The sequence below is a fragment of the Apaloderma vittatum genome, unplaced genomic scaffold (genome assembly GCF_000703405.1).
Source record: "Apaloderma vittatum isolate BGI_N311 unplaced genomic scaffold, ASM70340v1 scaffold9601, whole genome shotgun sequence".
Taxonomy (NCBI): domain Eukaryota; kingdom Metazoa; phylum Chordata; class Aves; order Trogoniformes; family Trogonidae; genus Apaloderma; species Apaloderma vittatum.
The window spans coordinates 6,680-21,638 of NW_009699600.1; the positions used below are offsets into that span (position 1 = coordinate 6,680).

At 42.0% G+C, this 14,959-nt stretch overlaps 1 protein-coding gene across 1 annotated transcript; it reads left to right on the plus strand.

The window, feature by feature from the left end:
* The first annotated feature begins 2,699 nt into the window (after window positions 1–2,699).
* APPBP2 (amyloid beta precursor protein (cytoplasmic tail) binding protein 2) lies at window positions 2,700–14,448 on the plus strand. Its single transcript, XM_009878451.1, has 12 exons — window positions 2,700–2,791; window positions 3,499–3,650; window positions 4,191–4,314; window positions 8,764–8,932; window positions 9,696–9,785; window positions 10,275–10,342; window positions 10,427–10,532; window positions 10,898–11,022; window positions 11,204–11,289; window positions 11,714–11,904; window positions 12,029–12,194; window positions 12,999–14,448. Exons 2-12 carry the CDS (start codon window positions 3,530–3,532, stop codon window positions 13,250–13,252), a joined length of 1,500 nt encoding a protein of 499 aa, XP_009876753.1. The 5' UTR covers window positions 2,700–2,791; window positions 3,499–3,529; the 3' UTR covers window positions 13,253–14,448.
* The last annotated feature ends 511 nt before the right edge of the window (window positions 14,449–14,959 follow it).

The window sequence follows — 14,959 nt, forward strand, 5'->3', positions numbered from 1 at the left end:
CTTCAAACTGAATTGGTTCATCAATGTTAGCCAACACGTTGAGGGACGGGGGGAATGGTGTGGTCCGTGCCCAAGGATACTGCATTTCTGGTTATACCCGTGATAAAATAGGTTGGGTTCTGTGCATGTGTGCCAGAGTGGTGCAGGTGTTTGAGTGGAGATGAGATGTGCAGGGAGCGCGCTTGGGCCCTGAACCAGATGTTCCATGTGCCTCCGGTGACCGATGTATCAAAACCCAGGGTGTGGGGTGGGAGCTTCTCCCCTCCCACCAAACCAGGGTGTTTATTCCGCAGCGATTTAGGAATCAGCAGCACAAGACCTGCTTATGTAATCACATAAATATATTAACTTTTAGAAGTCATAGTATTCTGTAAGCTAGTAACTAGTATCAGAGGAGTCACTGGGATTTTTAATTAGCACTACAAAGTGATAAGAGAAAATGATATAATGTACTTGATTGAAATTGTTGAACATGTGATAGTACTTTTGATTGGCTTAAATCCTGGTAGAATAGCTTGGGTGTGTGTCTTAGTTTCTTCCAGAAAAGATCTCATCAGTTATTAGTAAAAGATGTCCACCTCCAGTTTTGGAAATGGAATACTAGGCAAGGTTTAATTATTTATTTTTATTTTTTCCCCCTGGAAAATATGTTTTAGGTTTTTAGGTTTTTATAGAGCAGTTATCCTTAGACAGCTGTGGTGAAGAAAATGAGAACACTTAACCGTGACTGTAGTTTTTAAATACACCAGCCTGGATGATCTTTCACTGCCAGAGAGAATAAAGCTTCAGAAGAAACTCTGATCCCTTTGAAGTACAGGAACACAGCACTGTATCTGAGGAGTAACTTTGCATGCAAACTTGCATTCATTTTTAAGGGAGGGTTTGTTTTTTTTTTTCTCCCAGAAAAATAAGATGACTAAAAAGAGAACATTCATTTCTGGCAATTGACATTACTAGGTCAAAGTTTTTGAAGTTTTTTGGTAGGTTCTGTTGTTAAAATAACAAACTTACTGTGCTGTAGAATCAAGTGTAATGTGCTTTTTGTAAGAAGAGTTGACCAGAACTAAATTTCTGGCTGGAGGAGATGTTTTTGCCTGCTTCATTTGAATACTAATTCATCTGCTTCCAGTGTTTGTGAAGAAAAAGGTGAGCCAGGCAGAAGATGCATATCAATAAAAGCATTTAAAGAAATTATTAAAACTGAGGGGAATATTAACCATTTTTTGAAAAGTATATTCATGATGAAACTTTTTTTAAATAATGTGTTCTCTTGGTCTTACTTTTGTTTATGTGACAAGTTTGTTTATCGTGTCCAAGTTGCTTGTAGCTGTAAAACCCCCTCAGATATCTCAGGAGGCTTTGCCACATGGCTGTGGCCATCACCGGCTTGGCTAGTGTGGGTTGGAATGGCTTAACTTAGGGCTGAAAAGCGGGATTTCTGAATAATTAAGAGCACAGCATAGCAGTGCTTTATCTGCGTGCTCCCGATGGCGCGAAACTCGAGCGTTATCATCTGTTTCCTGGCTACTGGTAAACTCGCGTTCCAATCCCCGCATCGCCCGGCGCAGGTAGGGCTGAACCGAAACAAGTCTCCGGTGGCCCGTGGTGAAAGGTGCAGCTTCGAGAGAGAAGCGAGGTGTGACCTACCGACTTCTCCGTTTTTCACCGTGGGGTCACTGCCTCACAGGAGGATGTGGGGTGGTGTTTTCTGTTCTATTTTTAATGAAATACAAAAGGGGTTGGTGATGGTACGTGTGACTGTGGTGAGTGTGTGGCAGAGCTGTTTTAGGTTACATCCCTGCTCTCAGTCATTTGCGGTTCAGGGGCTTCGAAACATCGACGATTAATAGCCCACGGTGGATTTTTCGGCATGTGGTTTTGCAATCGCTTTTGTACCTGTGTGAATTCATAGTGTTCATAGCGTAATGTGGCAGATAGTTCTGCGACTTAACTGTGCGTTGCATAAAGAACCCTGTCCATGATTTTCCTGGTTTTTTTTGTTTGTTTGTTCGTTGTGGGGGGTTTTTTTTATGGGCAAGTCAACTGATACATTTGCTTATCCCCAGACACAAATTGGTTTGGACACAAAACTGGCCGTTGCTTTTAACAAACGCCTGAGCAGATTCGCTTGAGTTCTCCTGTTTACTCAGGCAGGAATTGCTTGTGTAAGCTCAGGTGTGAATGGGATCAGGGCTCCTGCCTGTCTTTAGCCCTGGGTATTGGTGCGTCACCCCTTGCAGAACTTGTGGGTTTGGGGTTTATTTGTATATATATTTTTATAAAACAACACAAAATGTATTCACACTGTAGTATGCTAGAGTCTGTGTCATTCAAAAATGTTTTCAAAGCACTTGGTATCAAAGAAGGTATGAATTGTGGTTTTTGCTAACTTCCTGAGGTTTTTTTTGTTTTGTCTTGGCTTTTTAGCTTAGATGTTGCAGTATTTTGTGCTGCAGGTGGTCATAGTAGGTACTTGAGAATACGTTCATAGATAAAAATAGCTTGAAATCTACGGAATTTTCACAGCTTGTGTGTTGAGGTTTTTAAACACTGAAGTTGTGTGAAGATAATGGGCTTATTGCTTCTTAGTCTGATGTATTTCACTACTTTGAAGTCTAGGTTTTATCCTAAGTCATCTTTACTAGTAAATTCAATTTCCCAGAAGAACTCAGTCTTAAATTTAGTTTATTTTTTTCTTTCAGCTTTACCAACAGGGCCGCTTATGCCAGCTGGGTAGTGAATTTTGTGAACTAGAAGTTTTTGCAAAGGTGCTACGAGCTTTAGATAAAAGGTGAGTATCTTAGTATATTGGTAATTCTCATTTCAGCTCTTGCCTCTTGATCTAGGTTTTCAGTTTTGAATCAGCCAGTCCCTGAGCAATGGCCAAGTACCTGTTTCTTGCTGTTGTAGCAAATACTAAGTGGAGGGTTATCAGCTGATAGGATCGATCCAGTTTCAAGTGTTTTCCTGTCATTACGTATTCCAGTTTGTGGTGCTGTGTCCAGAACTTGACTTTTCTAGATCAGATTCTGTGTAACCAGGATAAGCTTTGAGTCTTTACACATCCCTCCTGCCATTGTTTGCGTGTGTGTGATGCTAATGGATTCGTCATTGCTCGTTTATCTGCAATTTCTGTGGGAGTGGTGGAGTTAGTGTGGGAGTTCCCCCCCCTTAAGTTTGAGCTGCAAATGTTGTTTTCTAGTTTTATTATTGTGGGGGGCAGCTTGCGATTTGGTTATGCTGGAGGGTGTCCTTGTAAAGAACTGTGTACACTCACTTTGTTTGTTGGGTAATCCAACAACTGCAATCCATTAGCTTTGAGACTGACAATTCTGCTTGCGTTCATCTGGGTTTGGTTTGAGAGAGGGTTGGAGTTATTTCTCTGAATCACTACTCATTTGAATTCGTGGCACTCAAGAGCCAACTGACCACAGTGTTTTAAAAACTTTGTGTGTAATCAAATTCTTTTTGATTGCATTCTGTTTTCTTTTGTTTCAGACATCTGCTTCATCACTGTTTTCAGGCTTTGATGGACCATGGAGTAAAAGTTGCTTCTGTACTGGCCTATTCTTTCAGTAGACGGTGCTCCTACATAGCAGAATCGGATTCTGCTGTAAAAGAAAAAGCAATCCAGATTGGCTTTGTTTTAGGTAACTGGTGATAGGCTGCTTAAAGTATGATGCTTTCTTTCGTGCAAGCCTCAGTTAAGCTAACATTAATTTTTCTTCGTGTTAGTGTTTACGATTTCTTTTTAAAGAATGTGCATGCTTTTGAAATGTAATTTTTAGAAAACTACTTGACGTCTAAAGAAAAATGTATTGGATTTTAATATCTAAGGATATATAGGCTTATCTTTGCTGTTTCAAATGTTGTAGATTTAAAATTTGTTTGCAGATACAATGCTTAATACTAAGACTTTGCATAATTTTACTATTGGTAAGTATCTCTTGACAGAAAACTGTAGGAAAATTATGTAACAACTAAAAAGTCTTCCTCAACTGAAGGAGAATTCTGCTGCTCTTACATTTCATCCTTTTCAGTTCAGGGCTGCAAGGTTTGACCTTGACAGGACTCGTGTATGTAGTATGTGGTCTGTGAAATAAGTAGTCTTAGAAAACTTGAGCAACCCTTTTTTCTCTTAAAAAGGTGTTGTGCTGTTCAAATTTCTGTTTGTTCCTGCTTTTTCACAGGAGGGTTTCTATCGGATGCAGGCTGGTACAGCGACGCTGAGAAGGTGTTTCTTTCCTGCCTTCAGTTATGCACCCTGCATGACGAAATCCTTCACTGGTTTCGGGCCGTCGAGTGTTGTGTGAGGTGAGCTCACCTTTGGTTCCTGTACGCTTGCTGTGAAACACACACGTGTCACGCGTGTTACCCACTGCTTGGGAAATCCCAGGCTTCAGGTGCTGCTTTTCCTACACTACTGAAGCAAAATTCTTTCCTGGCTAGAGCTGAGCATCAGAAGACAGTTTTTAGTTTTACACTAATCCCCGGCTTTTGAACTTAGAAACTGGCAGCACAGCTCAGTGGAGAAAACTCAGCGTTTCGCCTTTCTGCGTAACGTGTCCTCAGTGACAGGGGCTGGACAGTGAGAGTGGTCCTGCTCCTCGTTTCTTCAAGTGTTTTTGCGTATGGAGGAACGATGTTTGCTGAAGTCATAGCTACTACAAGAAGGATTTGCCAAATCCAAACACAAATATACAAATACAGTTAAGCAGAAATAAAAGGAAAATGTACCTTTCCTGGTTCCAGATCTAAGGAGTTCTCTTGCCCCTTGCTGAGCTACATAACTGTGTAATCAGGTTAATATCTAGATGTCCAGTTCTTGTGGACACCTTCAGCCACAGCTTAAACACTTGGGAAAGAATTCTTGCTTTTAGGAGGGTTTTGTGCCTGCCTTGTTTCTCCAGGCCTGTAGTGGGGTCTGAGATTCAAATTCCATTCACGGAGGCCTCAGAGGTGATCACTTTTTAGATTTTTAGTTGTTCTGCTCTTAGGTCTGTGTACATAGACGTGTGCTCCACCGGTGCAGTCTGCAGCAAGTAGCCAGGGTGGTTTTGTTGGGAACACCATGACTGACCTCTTTTACGTGCTGGAGGTACATGCTCGCATACCTGTGTGCCGGGTGGACATAGTTAAAATAGTTTTGGGGGGGGTTTTAGCTGCTGTAATGAACAAGGTAGTATGAGCTGTATTTATTTGAATATAGGATGAAATTTGTTTTGGAAAACTGCTCTAAAAAAACCCTGCATCTTGTTTATGGTTGGACAAATATGAAGAGTAAATAGGCTTTGCCAGTAGCTGCTTTTTTTTGTGTGCCAGCCAGAGGGCCGTGGCAACGGTTGCTGCTCTGCCTTGTTCTGCTACCGCTGGCTTTCGTTCCAAAAATAAGATGATGCCAAGAGAAGACTTGGCACACACACACCCCTTCCTAGAGCTGGGCACGGATGGATTTAGTACCACTGTTAGCACTTGGTCTTTTGTCTTCTAATTAATGTAAAAAACGTTTTCCTGTTGTATTGGGCAGTTTGGTGACCTGGAGAAGTTGTCTTAAAAATAAACTCCCTCTATTTCCCCAAAGAGAAGAAAAAAGAAGCGGGGCAGGGAGGAATGTAATGCTCTCTTGGACAGAACCCACGTGGCTGTCAGAAGGAAATTTTAATTTTGTGCTAGGGGAAAAAAAAAAAAAATCCCGAGTTAGGATGAACTCTTCTGAACTGGAGATGTTAGTTGTGTTTGGGCAGAGACAGCCGTTGTTCTTGTATCGAAAGCCGATGGCCTGTGCCTGATAGCAGGTCCCTCTGTGCCACGGTGTGAGTGAGGAGACGCTGCTTTATGTTCAGGCATCTCCCAAACAACCAAGTAACAGCATCATTTATTTGGAAGTGTATCAAAAGAATTTTAAACGCTTTGAGAAGCACCAAGTACGTAAAATCTAAACAGCTTTTTGTGGGAGAGAGCAGTGATTATAGTTGGCTTCAAAGTCATGAGCTGATAAAAAACCCTTTTTGTTACTGCTGTCTAATCCCTACTGCAAAATATCTCGTTCTTGTCCCTGTTCTTGCACTGGTGTCAGGTGAAATTTTCAGAGAACAAAATATAAGCACAGCTTTTGAAAATCCGACACGGTGAAGTGTCTACTCTTACTCTAAAAGGTAGAAAGTCTAATCTCTGGGATTTTAATTAATACATTGCATTATTAAAAGAACCAGTTTAAAATTGTGAGGGTTTATGTACGTATAATTCGGTGTTTCTTCGTGCTGGTGGTAGTAAATTATATGGAGAAACTTGAGAAATTGTGAAGATAGGAGATTTCCAGCGTGTGCTGTGCTCCTTTTGGTTTGCTTTCTTCCATTATTTTGTGTTAAATAATAAGGCAGAAATACATAATATAAATATGTGAGTTTCCCACTTCATTGTTTCAAATTTTGCTGATTCTTGGGGTTTTGGTGTGTCGCTTTTCTGATGTTTTTATACTTCCTAAGCTGCTGCGTGACCCTGTGCTTGCTATGTTTGTATGCTCTTAGAGAATGATTTTATTTGAGTCGGGGGGGCAAACTATTCCCCAAAAGCTATTATTGCAGACATCAAAGAAGATTCATAGCTATTAGCATAACTGTCCTAAGGCATTTTTTGATTCTCTTGGCTTTATCTTCTAAAATTCCTTTGGATTAATAAGGGGTTTTTTGTTACTCAAAACTGGCTCACATAAACTCCGCTTATCCTAGAGGATTGGGTTAGGTTTAGCTTGGTTTTTTGGTTTTCTTTGTTTTTTAGACACTGTTACTGAAGCACCCAGATACTGGGTATTATCTTTCCCAGGCACTTACCTAAATTGCAGCTCTATCCCTACTGGCTTATACCATTACGTGGGATTTGGGCTTCACATTTTTGGTGTTGCACGGCAGCTCCCGGTTGAATGGTGTAAGCAAAATTGTTTCCCTCTCTTGGGAAACTGTAATTGCTTGTTTTTTCGCTCCAGTTTCTTTCAAATTCTTTGTTCTTGTTTCTTGAATGTTAGTTTTCTGCTGCCTGTGACCAAGAGCACAGTGCGCTTCCGCATCGCGTTTAGTTCTCAGAACTTGTTTAAGGAGGACTGCAGCTGTTGCTTTTTTCTTTCTGTTCTTGAGCCACGTTGCTGTGTTTCTCATTGGAAAGCTGGGGTTTGTTTACGTAGCTCATTTCAGGGTTTTTTTTAAGGTCTTGCCTTTTGATGTTCTCTTTGCGTGGCTAATAGACATCTGCTCTGGGCTTGCCTGACGCTCCCTTCCTGTGAAAATGCAAACTTTATTTCCTTTCTCATTAGCGTTTGAGTTTCAGGATGCGTTTCAGTCAGAAATTACGGGAGGAGGCGATGTTTGAGGCAGGCTGAGTTTATAGGGTGAACTTCAGTGTGTTACTTCGCTGTTGCAGGAGGCATGGCTGCAACAGCTTAATGCTCTGCTCAGAGTAAATGGTAACAAGAAACAGGTTTGGCGAAGAGAAACATTTGATCAAAAAACCTCACTTTTTCTTCCTGCTCCCTTAAGGGTTTATTGGAAGATGTATCATAAAAGGTATAAACCGCTGCACCTACGCCTTGGCCCATGCTCTTGGAGTTTTAGCCTCTTGGGCACGCAGCGCTCCCTCCTGCTTCGCGGCTCTGGGTACTTCTCTTCTTGTGTCATGTTCTCCTGATTTGCAAAGGCTTGCCTCCTGTTTTTCAATCTTTGGTATTCATTGTCTAATAACAGATTTCCAGGAGGGACAGTGGAGGTTAATTTGCTGAAATTCCGTGTGCGCTAAGTGGCAGCATTTGCAGTGGAGAGGGAACAGCTGTCTCTTCTTAGCCTGCGATGGGTGGGAATAGGGTTTTGCCCTTCAGGCTTGGAATATGATAACACACACATTTCCAGCCCATCTCTTCAAAGTAAATAAACGTCAGCCTACGCTAACGAAAAACGTTCTTTACTTTTGTTTTAAATAGATGCCAGCAGCTGAAATTGTTACTGCTCTAGAGAAACAAGAGCATGTTTCAAGACTGCTGTGGTTTTGTTGTCTGCATTTGGCTGTTTTGGTTTGGGTTTTTTTTGTGAAGCTTCCGTTAATCCTTCAGATGGAAAGGCAGCGGGGTTAGGAGATGGATCAAGGCAGGGTAGAGTTGTGGTGAACTGGATCAACCAAGTAGTCCTTCCTGGTGGTGCTGAGGTGGTGCTGGATGTTGTGTCGAATGGATGTGGTTGACTGCCTTGTAAAGATGCTCCCTTAAACCTCCAAAACAAAAAACGCTCTTTGGGAAGCCCCATCCTACTTCAGGCTTGAGGAGAAAGTGCAGAGATGCATGAAAACGAGCTATGTCTGCACTTACTCAGGGCCTGTTTCAGTTTACCATACTTTGGAAAGGAGGTAGAAGGGATTTAATGCTGTATATTACAGGGGTTTGGAAATGGAATTCCATCAGTGTTGAGAAGAATGGATTTTATGAAAAATAGAACACAAGGCCACCACACCAAAGTGGTTCGAGCATTGGATATGTAAAACTGCATCAATATGTTAAATCATTTGATGTCTCCAAGAGTAAATCTTGCCCTGCAAGAGACAAAGCGTGGTGTACTGAAACAGTGTTCTGTAAATAGTTCTTCTGTGTTACTGAACTCGGTTTTGTTGGGATGACAGCCCAGTTCTGGTGTAAGTATAAAACCAAACCGTACGTCCCTGGTACTACTGCGTATTGATATGGCTTGTGCGGACATCACTGAGAAGAGCTCTTTACGTCTTCCTAAGGTTGCTGCACGTTCGAAATGGGAACTGTAAATATCACTTGGGAGAAGAAACTTTCAAACTCGCTCAGTCTTACATGGACAAACTTGCAAAGCACGGTCAGCAAGCAAACAAAGCAGCGCTCTACGGGGAGCTGTGCGCACTGCTCTTTGCCAAGAGCCACTATGATGAGGTGAGTGGGATTTTGGCTTTGTGTTTCTGGAGAAAACCAGTCAGGAAATCTGCTGGGACCTTCTGTGGTGGGCTCGTTATGCACGTTATCCTTGTAGCTGGAGTTCCTGATCTCTCGTTACCTGCGTGGCAGTACCAGAGAACACTTGATAAATCAACTTTTCTCTCTGTGTATTGTTGTGAGTTGCTACTCTATGAGCTCAACGGTGCTGTGACCAACAATAAGAAATGATGTGCAGTAGGTGACCAGCACATACTACCAATCTGTGAATGAAGTACTATAAAAAGCTCATTTTAATAGTTAAAAATTAATAGCAGGCCATAGGTAATAATTCTTTGCACCTATTTTATAAAAACTATGACTTCAGTGTAACCATTGTTTAAACTGTGGTTTTCCTATAGCTCTTACGTACACTGACTGGGAAGTTGTCGCAGGACAATTCCTCATGCAGGAATTGTGAGGATTACTTAAAGTTTTTTATAAACTTTTTCGTCTGTAAAACATAAGATGGTCACTGTAATAATACGTAACTTGGCTCGTGTAAAACACTTAGATATTCAGTATTGACTTTACGAGGGCTTTGAGTCTGTTTTCTTGGACGTTGCTGCACAAGGTCCATTACACATAAGCAATTAGTCAGATATTTCTGCATTTTGTAATGTAAATGACTGGTTTATTTTTCAGAGCCAAGTAATGTTTTTCTTAACGTTGCAAGGTAGTGAAGTTCCAGCTTTCATTGTGTTGGTAACTCTTTGTTCCACAGGCCTATAAGTGGTGTATAGAAGCTATGAAGGAGATCACGGTTGGCCTGCCTGTAAAAGTAGTAGTGGATGTTTTACGACAAGCTTCAAAGGTGAATTTAAAGTCTTCACGTGTCTTTTCTAACTCAATTGCTACCACAAACGGGTGAGGTTAAGTTGTACCTCCTTGGGTGCCCAGGTCCCTTCCGTGAGCCTCACAGCTTTTTACTTGTGTTTAGTTGATCCGCCTCAGTCTCGGAGCTGTGGGGCCTGGGGTTTCCTCCTTCTTCCTGACCCTGAGTTACTGCTGTTTAAGTGTGTGTCGTGACCGAGTTAACCCGAGAGCCTTCTGGGGAGGGGTGGTCTGCTCCCCTGTTCAGTCAGGACCAGGTGCAGCAGTAGTTAAGTGCCCTTCAGGCACTTGGAGCAGAGTGAAAAACAAATTTCTTAATGTCACCTGTGAACCGTTTCTTAAATAACTGAAAAATCCTTTAGTAATCATGATATTTTGAAATTAAAAATAGTAGTTAGCGATCGGGCCGGTATCTGGAAGAGAGGAGTTCTGAGCACACACCTTTTTGTCTTCATTTCAACTTGTTTAGGCTTGTGTGGTAAAACGTGAATTTAAAAAGGCTGAACAGTTGATAAAACATGCAGTATACCTTGCGCGGTAAGTAACGCTTCCCCCCCAAAAAACCCTTTTAAAATTTATGCTTAACTTGCCTCACTTTGTAATATAAGTACGTTTCTCCAGGGAGCATTTTGGAGCCAAGCACCCCAAGTATTCTGATACGCTACTAGACTATGGGTTTTACTTGCTCAACGTAGACAACATATGCCAGTCTGTCGCCATCTATCAGGTACGCAGCACCGCTCCCTGCCTGTCTCCAGTTCCTCTTGACGTTCATAATCTCCCCAAGGTTTTTACTGAAACTCACAGTTAACTTGTAGAGATAGATAATAGTCGATTTAATTACTGCAACGCTTACTTTTAAAAACAAAACAAAAGCCAGCCCTGGCTGTAGGGTCATATCTCTTTCTGTTTTTCTTTTTCCCCTGACTCTGAAATGGGTTTTGTTTATTTACTACTTCAGTATGTTGGCATAGGCCTGCAGAATTTCAGAGCTGGTAGTTTTCCTTTTTTCTCCCCCTTTCTAAGTGAGAGCAATTCATTGGTATTTTTTCTGTATTAACCCCTGAAGTGGTATTCTGGTAACTCTTTCAGACAGCGCTTGATATCCGGCAGTCGGTATTTGGGGGTAAAAACATCCATGTAGCTACAGCCCATGAAGACTTGGCTTACTCTTCCTATGTTCACCAGTACAGCTCTGGAAAATTCGACAACGCGCTGTAAGTACAGTTGTTGGAGGTACGGGCAGCAAATTCAGTACTGTAAAGGGAGAAAAATGTTCTGAAATGTTACAGACTTTCCCATCAGTATTTGTTTATTGCGTTAACTTTTCTACTATGTTATCAGCCAGCTGTTAATTTAAATATATTTACCTTGAATTTTTAATTTAAATGCTTTCAGATTCCATGCTGAACGCGCTATTGGCATTATAACTCATATTCTCCCAGAAGACCATCTTCTCTTGGCATCTTCAAAGAGAGTTAAAGGTAATGCCCTTACCTGCAGCCTCGGGACAGTCCCCAGTCAGTCATTTGGTTTCGGTTACCCTGTTCCCAAACAGAGACGATGGAACTTGATGTTTTTTTCCAAACGGAGGTCACTCCAGAATATGCTTTGTGGTCCTCAGTATTCTCTCTTAACACACTTGTAAAATAGAGGAAAAAAACCCCACAAAACTTAGCTGCAAGGATTTTTTTGGGGAGAGGAGGAAGAGAAAGTAAAAATACAGGATATAGAAATATGTTGGGAGCTTCATACCTGGCAACGCCCGTTGGAAGACAGTTTGTAATGAGCACAAAGCCTCATTAGGTGTCTCCCGAGATGTCTGGCTTAGATGCCTTTGTGCTGCCTGCAGTTCACATCTTTGTGTCTGGAACACGGTAACATTGGGTTTTTCTCTCCTGTGCTCAGCACTTATCCTGGAGGAGATTGCAATAGACTGTCACAACAAGGAAACTGAGCAGAGGTTACTTCAAGAAGCTCACGACTTACATCTGTCCTCGCTCCAGCTCGCTAAAAAAGCCTTCGGGGAGTTTAATGTGCAGACAGCAAAGCACTACGGCAACCTGGGGAGACTGTATCAGTCCATGAGAAAGTTTAAGGTAATAATGATGGTTAAGGTAAAGTTTAAGGTAATAATGGCTTAAAATGTGTGAGGCATCTGTAAGTTTGTCAAGACGAATGGTGATTTTCAGTGTCTGACCTGTGGGAATTTGATCTTTCTAGGAAGCAGAAGAAATGCACATCAAGGCAATTCAGATTAAGGAGCAGCTTCTAGGTCAAGAAGATTACGAAGTCGCCCTGTCAGTGGGTCACCTAGCTTCCCTCTACAACTATGACATGAACCAGTATGAAAATGCCGAAAAGCTTTATTTGAGATCCATAGCAATTGGTAGGTGGTCCTTAAAATGTGTAGCTCTTCTAGTACTACAGGAAACATTATTTAAAAGCAGATTAAAGATTTTTAGGAAAGATCTCCCCTCCCTCCAGGTGCTCCAAGCCAGGTTGGAGAGAGCTTTGAGCACCCTGATCTGGTGGAAGGCGTCCCTGCCCGTGGCAGGGGGTTGGAATTAGATGACCCTTAAGGTCCCTTCCAGCATAAGCTGTTCTGTGATCGCGATCAAATGTGGAGTGTTTATTGTGTATGTGTTCAGTCTAAATATAATACTTCTGGAATGTTGTCCTGGGAACTGCATTCTGGAATTGTATTATTTTGTCAGAATTCACTCTTGAAAGCTGCTGGAAGCTGGCTAATGACAAATCTGGGTGTTGGTCTTTAGACTCTATTTTAGAGTTGTGGCTTTAACTTAAACGCAGAACGCAGTTAAAGTTTGAAAGAAATGGAGAACTACTGTGCTCGTCAGCCTAATTATCGAACCGAATCCAGAGTGAAATCGGGACACAAAGTAACCACCTTCTTTATATGAGAGGTAGATTCTGTGCATGTAGAGCTGTGGTGCAATTCATGGTCCTGTTGTAGAGTCCCTGAGGTCAAGTTACAGAACCCTTAAAGGAGAAGGTAGACAGAATTCACCGTCATCAGGAAGCTCGAGTGTTGCTCCTAGTGTTCTCGATTTACCCTTATGAAAAGGTCGTGATCGCAATGTTCGTGCTGTTGGTAAAAATGCCGTGAGAGAGAGGATGCAGCGTCTGGGTGGGTTACCTTGTAATTGTGTTCTCTTTTGGATTTCTTTAGGGAAGAAGCTGTTTGGCGAAGGATACAGTGGACTTGAATATGATTACAGAGGTCTCATTAAACTGTACAATTCCATTGGCAATTACGAGAAGGTTTTTGAATACCACAATATTTTGGCCAATTGGAACCGGTTGCGGGATCGACAGTTCTCCGTTACAGATGCTCTGGAGGACGTAAGCACCAGCCCTCAATCCACTGAAGAAGTGGTCCAGTCTTTTCTGATGTCTCAGAATGTCGATGGACAGAGCAGCTAAGAACTCAGCCAATTAACCAGTTAAGGTTTTTTCCTCCAGGTTACAGGGGGAAAAGTCATACTGTGAAATCGAAACCATGTAGTTCTCTGGGGGCTGGAATTTGCATTGAAACACTGGTCCAGTCTGCTGAAGAGTGCCCATACGGATGAATGTGTGTTAAATTCTTCTCAGCATGTGTATGGCATGTTTAGTTCGGCTCACATTTTTAACTTGGTATTCCTGACAAACCCCTTCTTTCTCTCTTCTTTCAAAAGAAGCTACTTTGCAGAAAGTCTGCAAGGGAACGTTAAATAAAACTGTTTGAGTTCAAAAGAGTTGCATTCTTATTACGAATGGAAGGTTTCACCGAGAGCTGTCTTCTGACGTGTAGCAAGAATAAATGCTGTCCTACGAGCAGGTGTACGAGCCAGGTCTCTCTGCTGTGTGCGTTGTAGCAAAGCTCACGCTAACTGTCGAGAGAAGGGAGAGTGCCCCAGCCTTGGCTGCTGCCTTACACAGCAAAGTGGCCAAGAGCCGCTTTGGAGAGCGCCACGCGTGTCGTGAACCACTCCAGGTTGTCGAGCCAGCAACCGCCGTGTGTTGTTTTCACTATCCCCAGCTGGACCAGTGTTCACCTAGAAGGGATCGAAGATCCAGTAGACCAGCAACGTTAGTTTTCTTTGGTACCAACCAAGAGTGCTGATCTCCTGAACAGGACCAGGAAAAACAGAAGCGGACCAGCCTGCTAGAAACAGTTTTTGGACCAGTGGCTTTAATTTAATATTTCTGCCCCTGCATTCACTTTTACGGTAGAATTATTTCATTTAGGTGTATGATCAGTGCAAAATTATATTCATGTAATAGATACAAAACTAGGAAGTGAACGTTCTGTAGCGGTTGCGATGGCATGTCTTTACCTAGTGAGCTTATACCAATATTAATGTCGATGCCACAAGCGAAAACTAGAAACGCTTAACTATTTGCTGCAGCCATTTTTTTCTTTTTTTTTTTTCCTTTTTGAATGGGCTTACTCTAATAATTGAGGCAGTAAGTTGTTTATAGCAGTTAGTAGTTTTGTACTACAATCCAGTTTCAATTTTATGTTTCTGGAGAACACAACTTATTGTACAGTTCGCAGGGGTCAGCGGAAAATGCCAAAAAGCACAACAGGTCTTTTTTGTGATGCTTCATTTCTACATTAAACAATAGTACAACCAGAAACTGATTCCTCTATATTAATTTAAAAGCAGAAGTCAGCTGTTAAGATCCTTTAACAATGCCTATCTCACTAGCTTGTCTTAATTTTTCTTCTCTTGGGGGCGTGGGCGCTGCTTGGTTGTGTGGTTTTTTGGTTTGGGTGTTTCTGTTTTAATTTGGTCTCTGTTTGGTTTTTTTTTTAATGTTGAGGTAATACTGATTTGACAGTCTGTGTAACGTAGAAACAACTCGCTGCTCTTACCTCCGTTGTTCTCGTAGCAGCACAAGCAGGGCTCCTGGGGTTTGGGCGTGGGGGCTGCTTGGTTGTGTGGTTTTTTGGTTTGGATGTTTCTGTTTTAATTTGGTCTCTGGTTTTTTTTTAATGTTGAGGTAATACTGATTTGACAGTCTGTGTAACGTAGAAACAACTCGCTGCTCTTACCTCCGTTGTTCTCGTAGCAGCACAAGCAGGGCTCCTGGGGTTTAGGATTCTGTCCGTTTTGGGGGTTTCTCCCTTCCCCTCTCCCCGTT

Bases quoted from the DNA above. Each gene is read 5' to 3' on its own strand.
- APPBP2 (XM_009878451.1), top strand. From the start codon at position 3,530: ATGGACCATGGAGTAAAAGTTGCTTCTGTACTGGCCTATTCTTTCAGT. The intron at 10,533-10,897 runs GTACGCAGCACC...TAACTCTTTCAG, and splicing joins AGTCTGTCGCCATCTATCAG to ACAGCGCTTGATATCCGGCA. The intron at 12,195-12,998 runs GTAGGTGGTCCT...GGATTTCTTTAG, and splicing joins TTTGAGATCCATAGCAATTG to GGAAGAAGCTGTTTGGCGAA.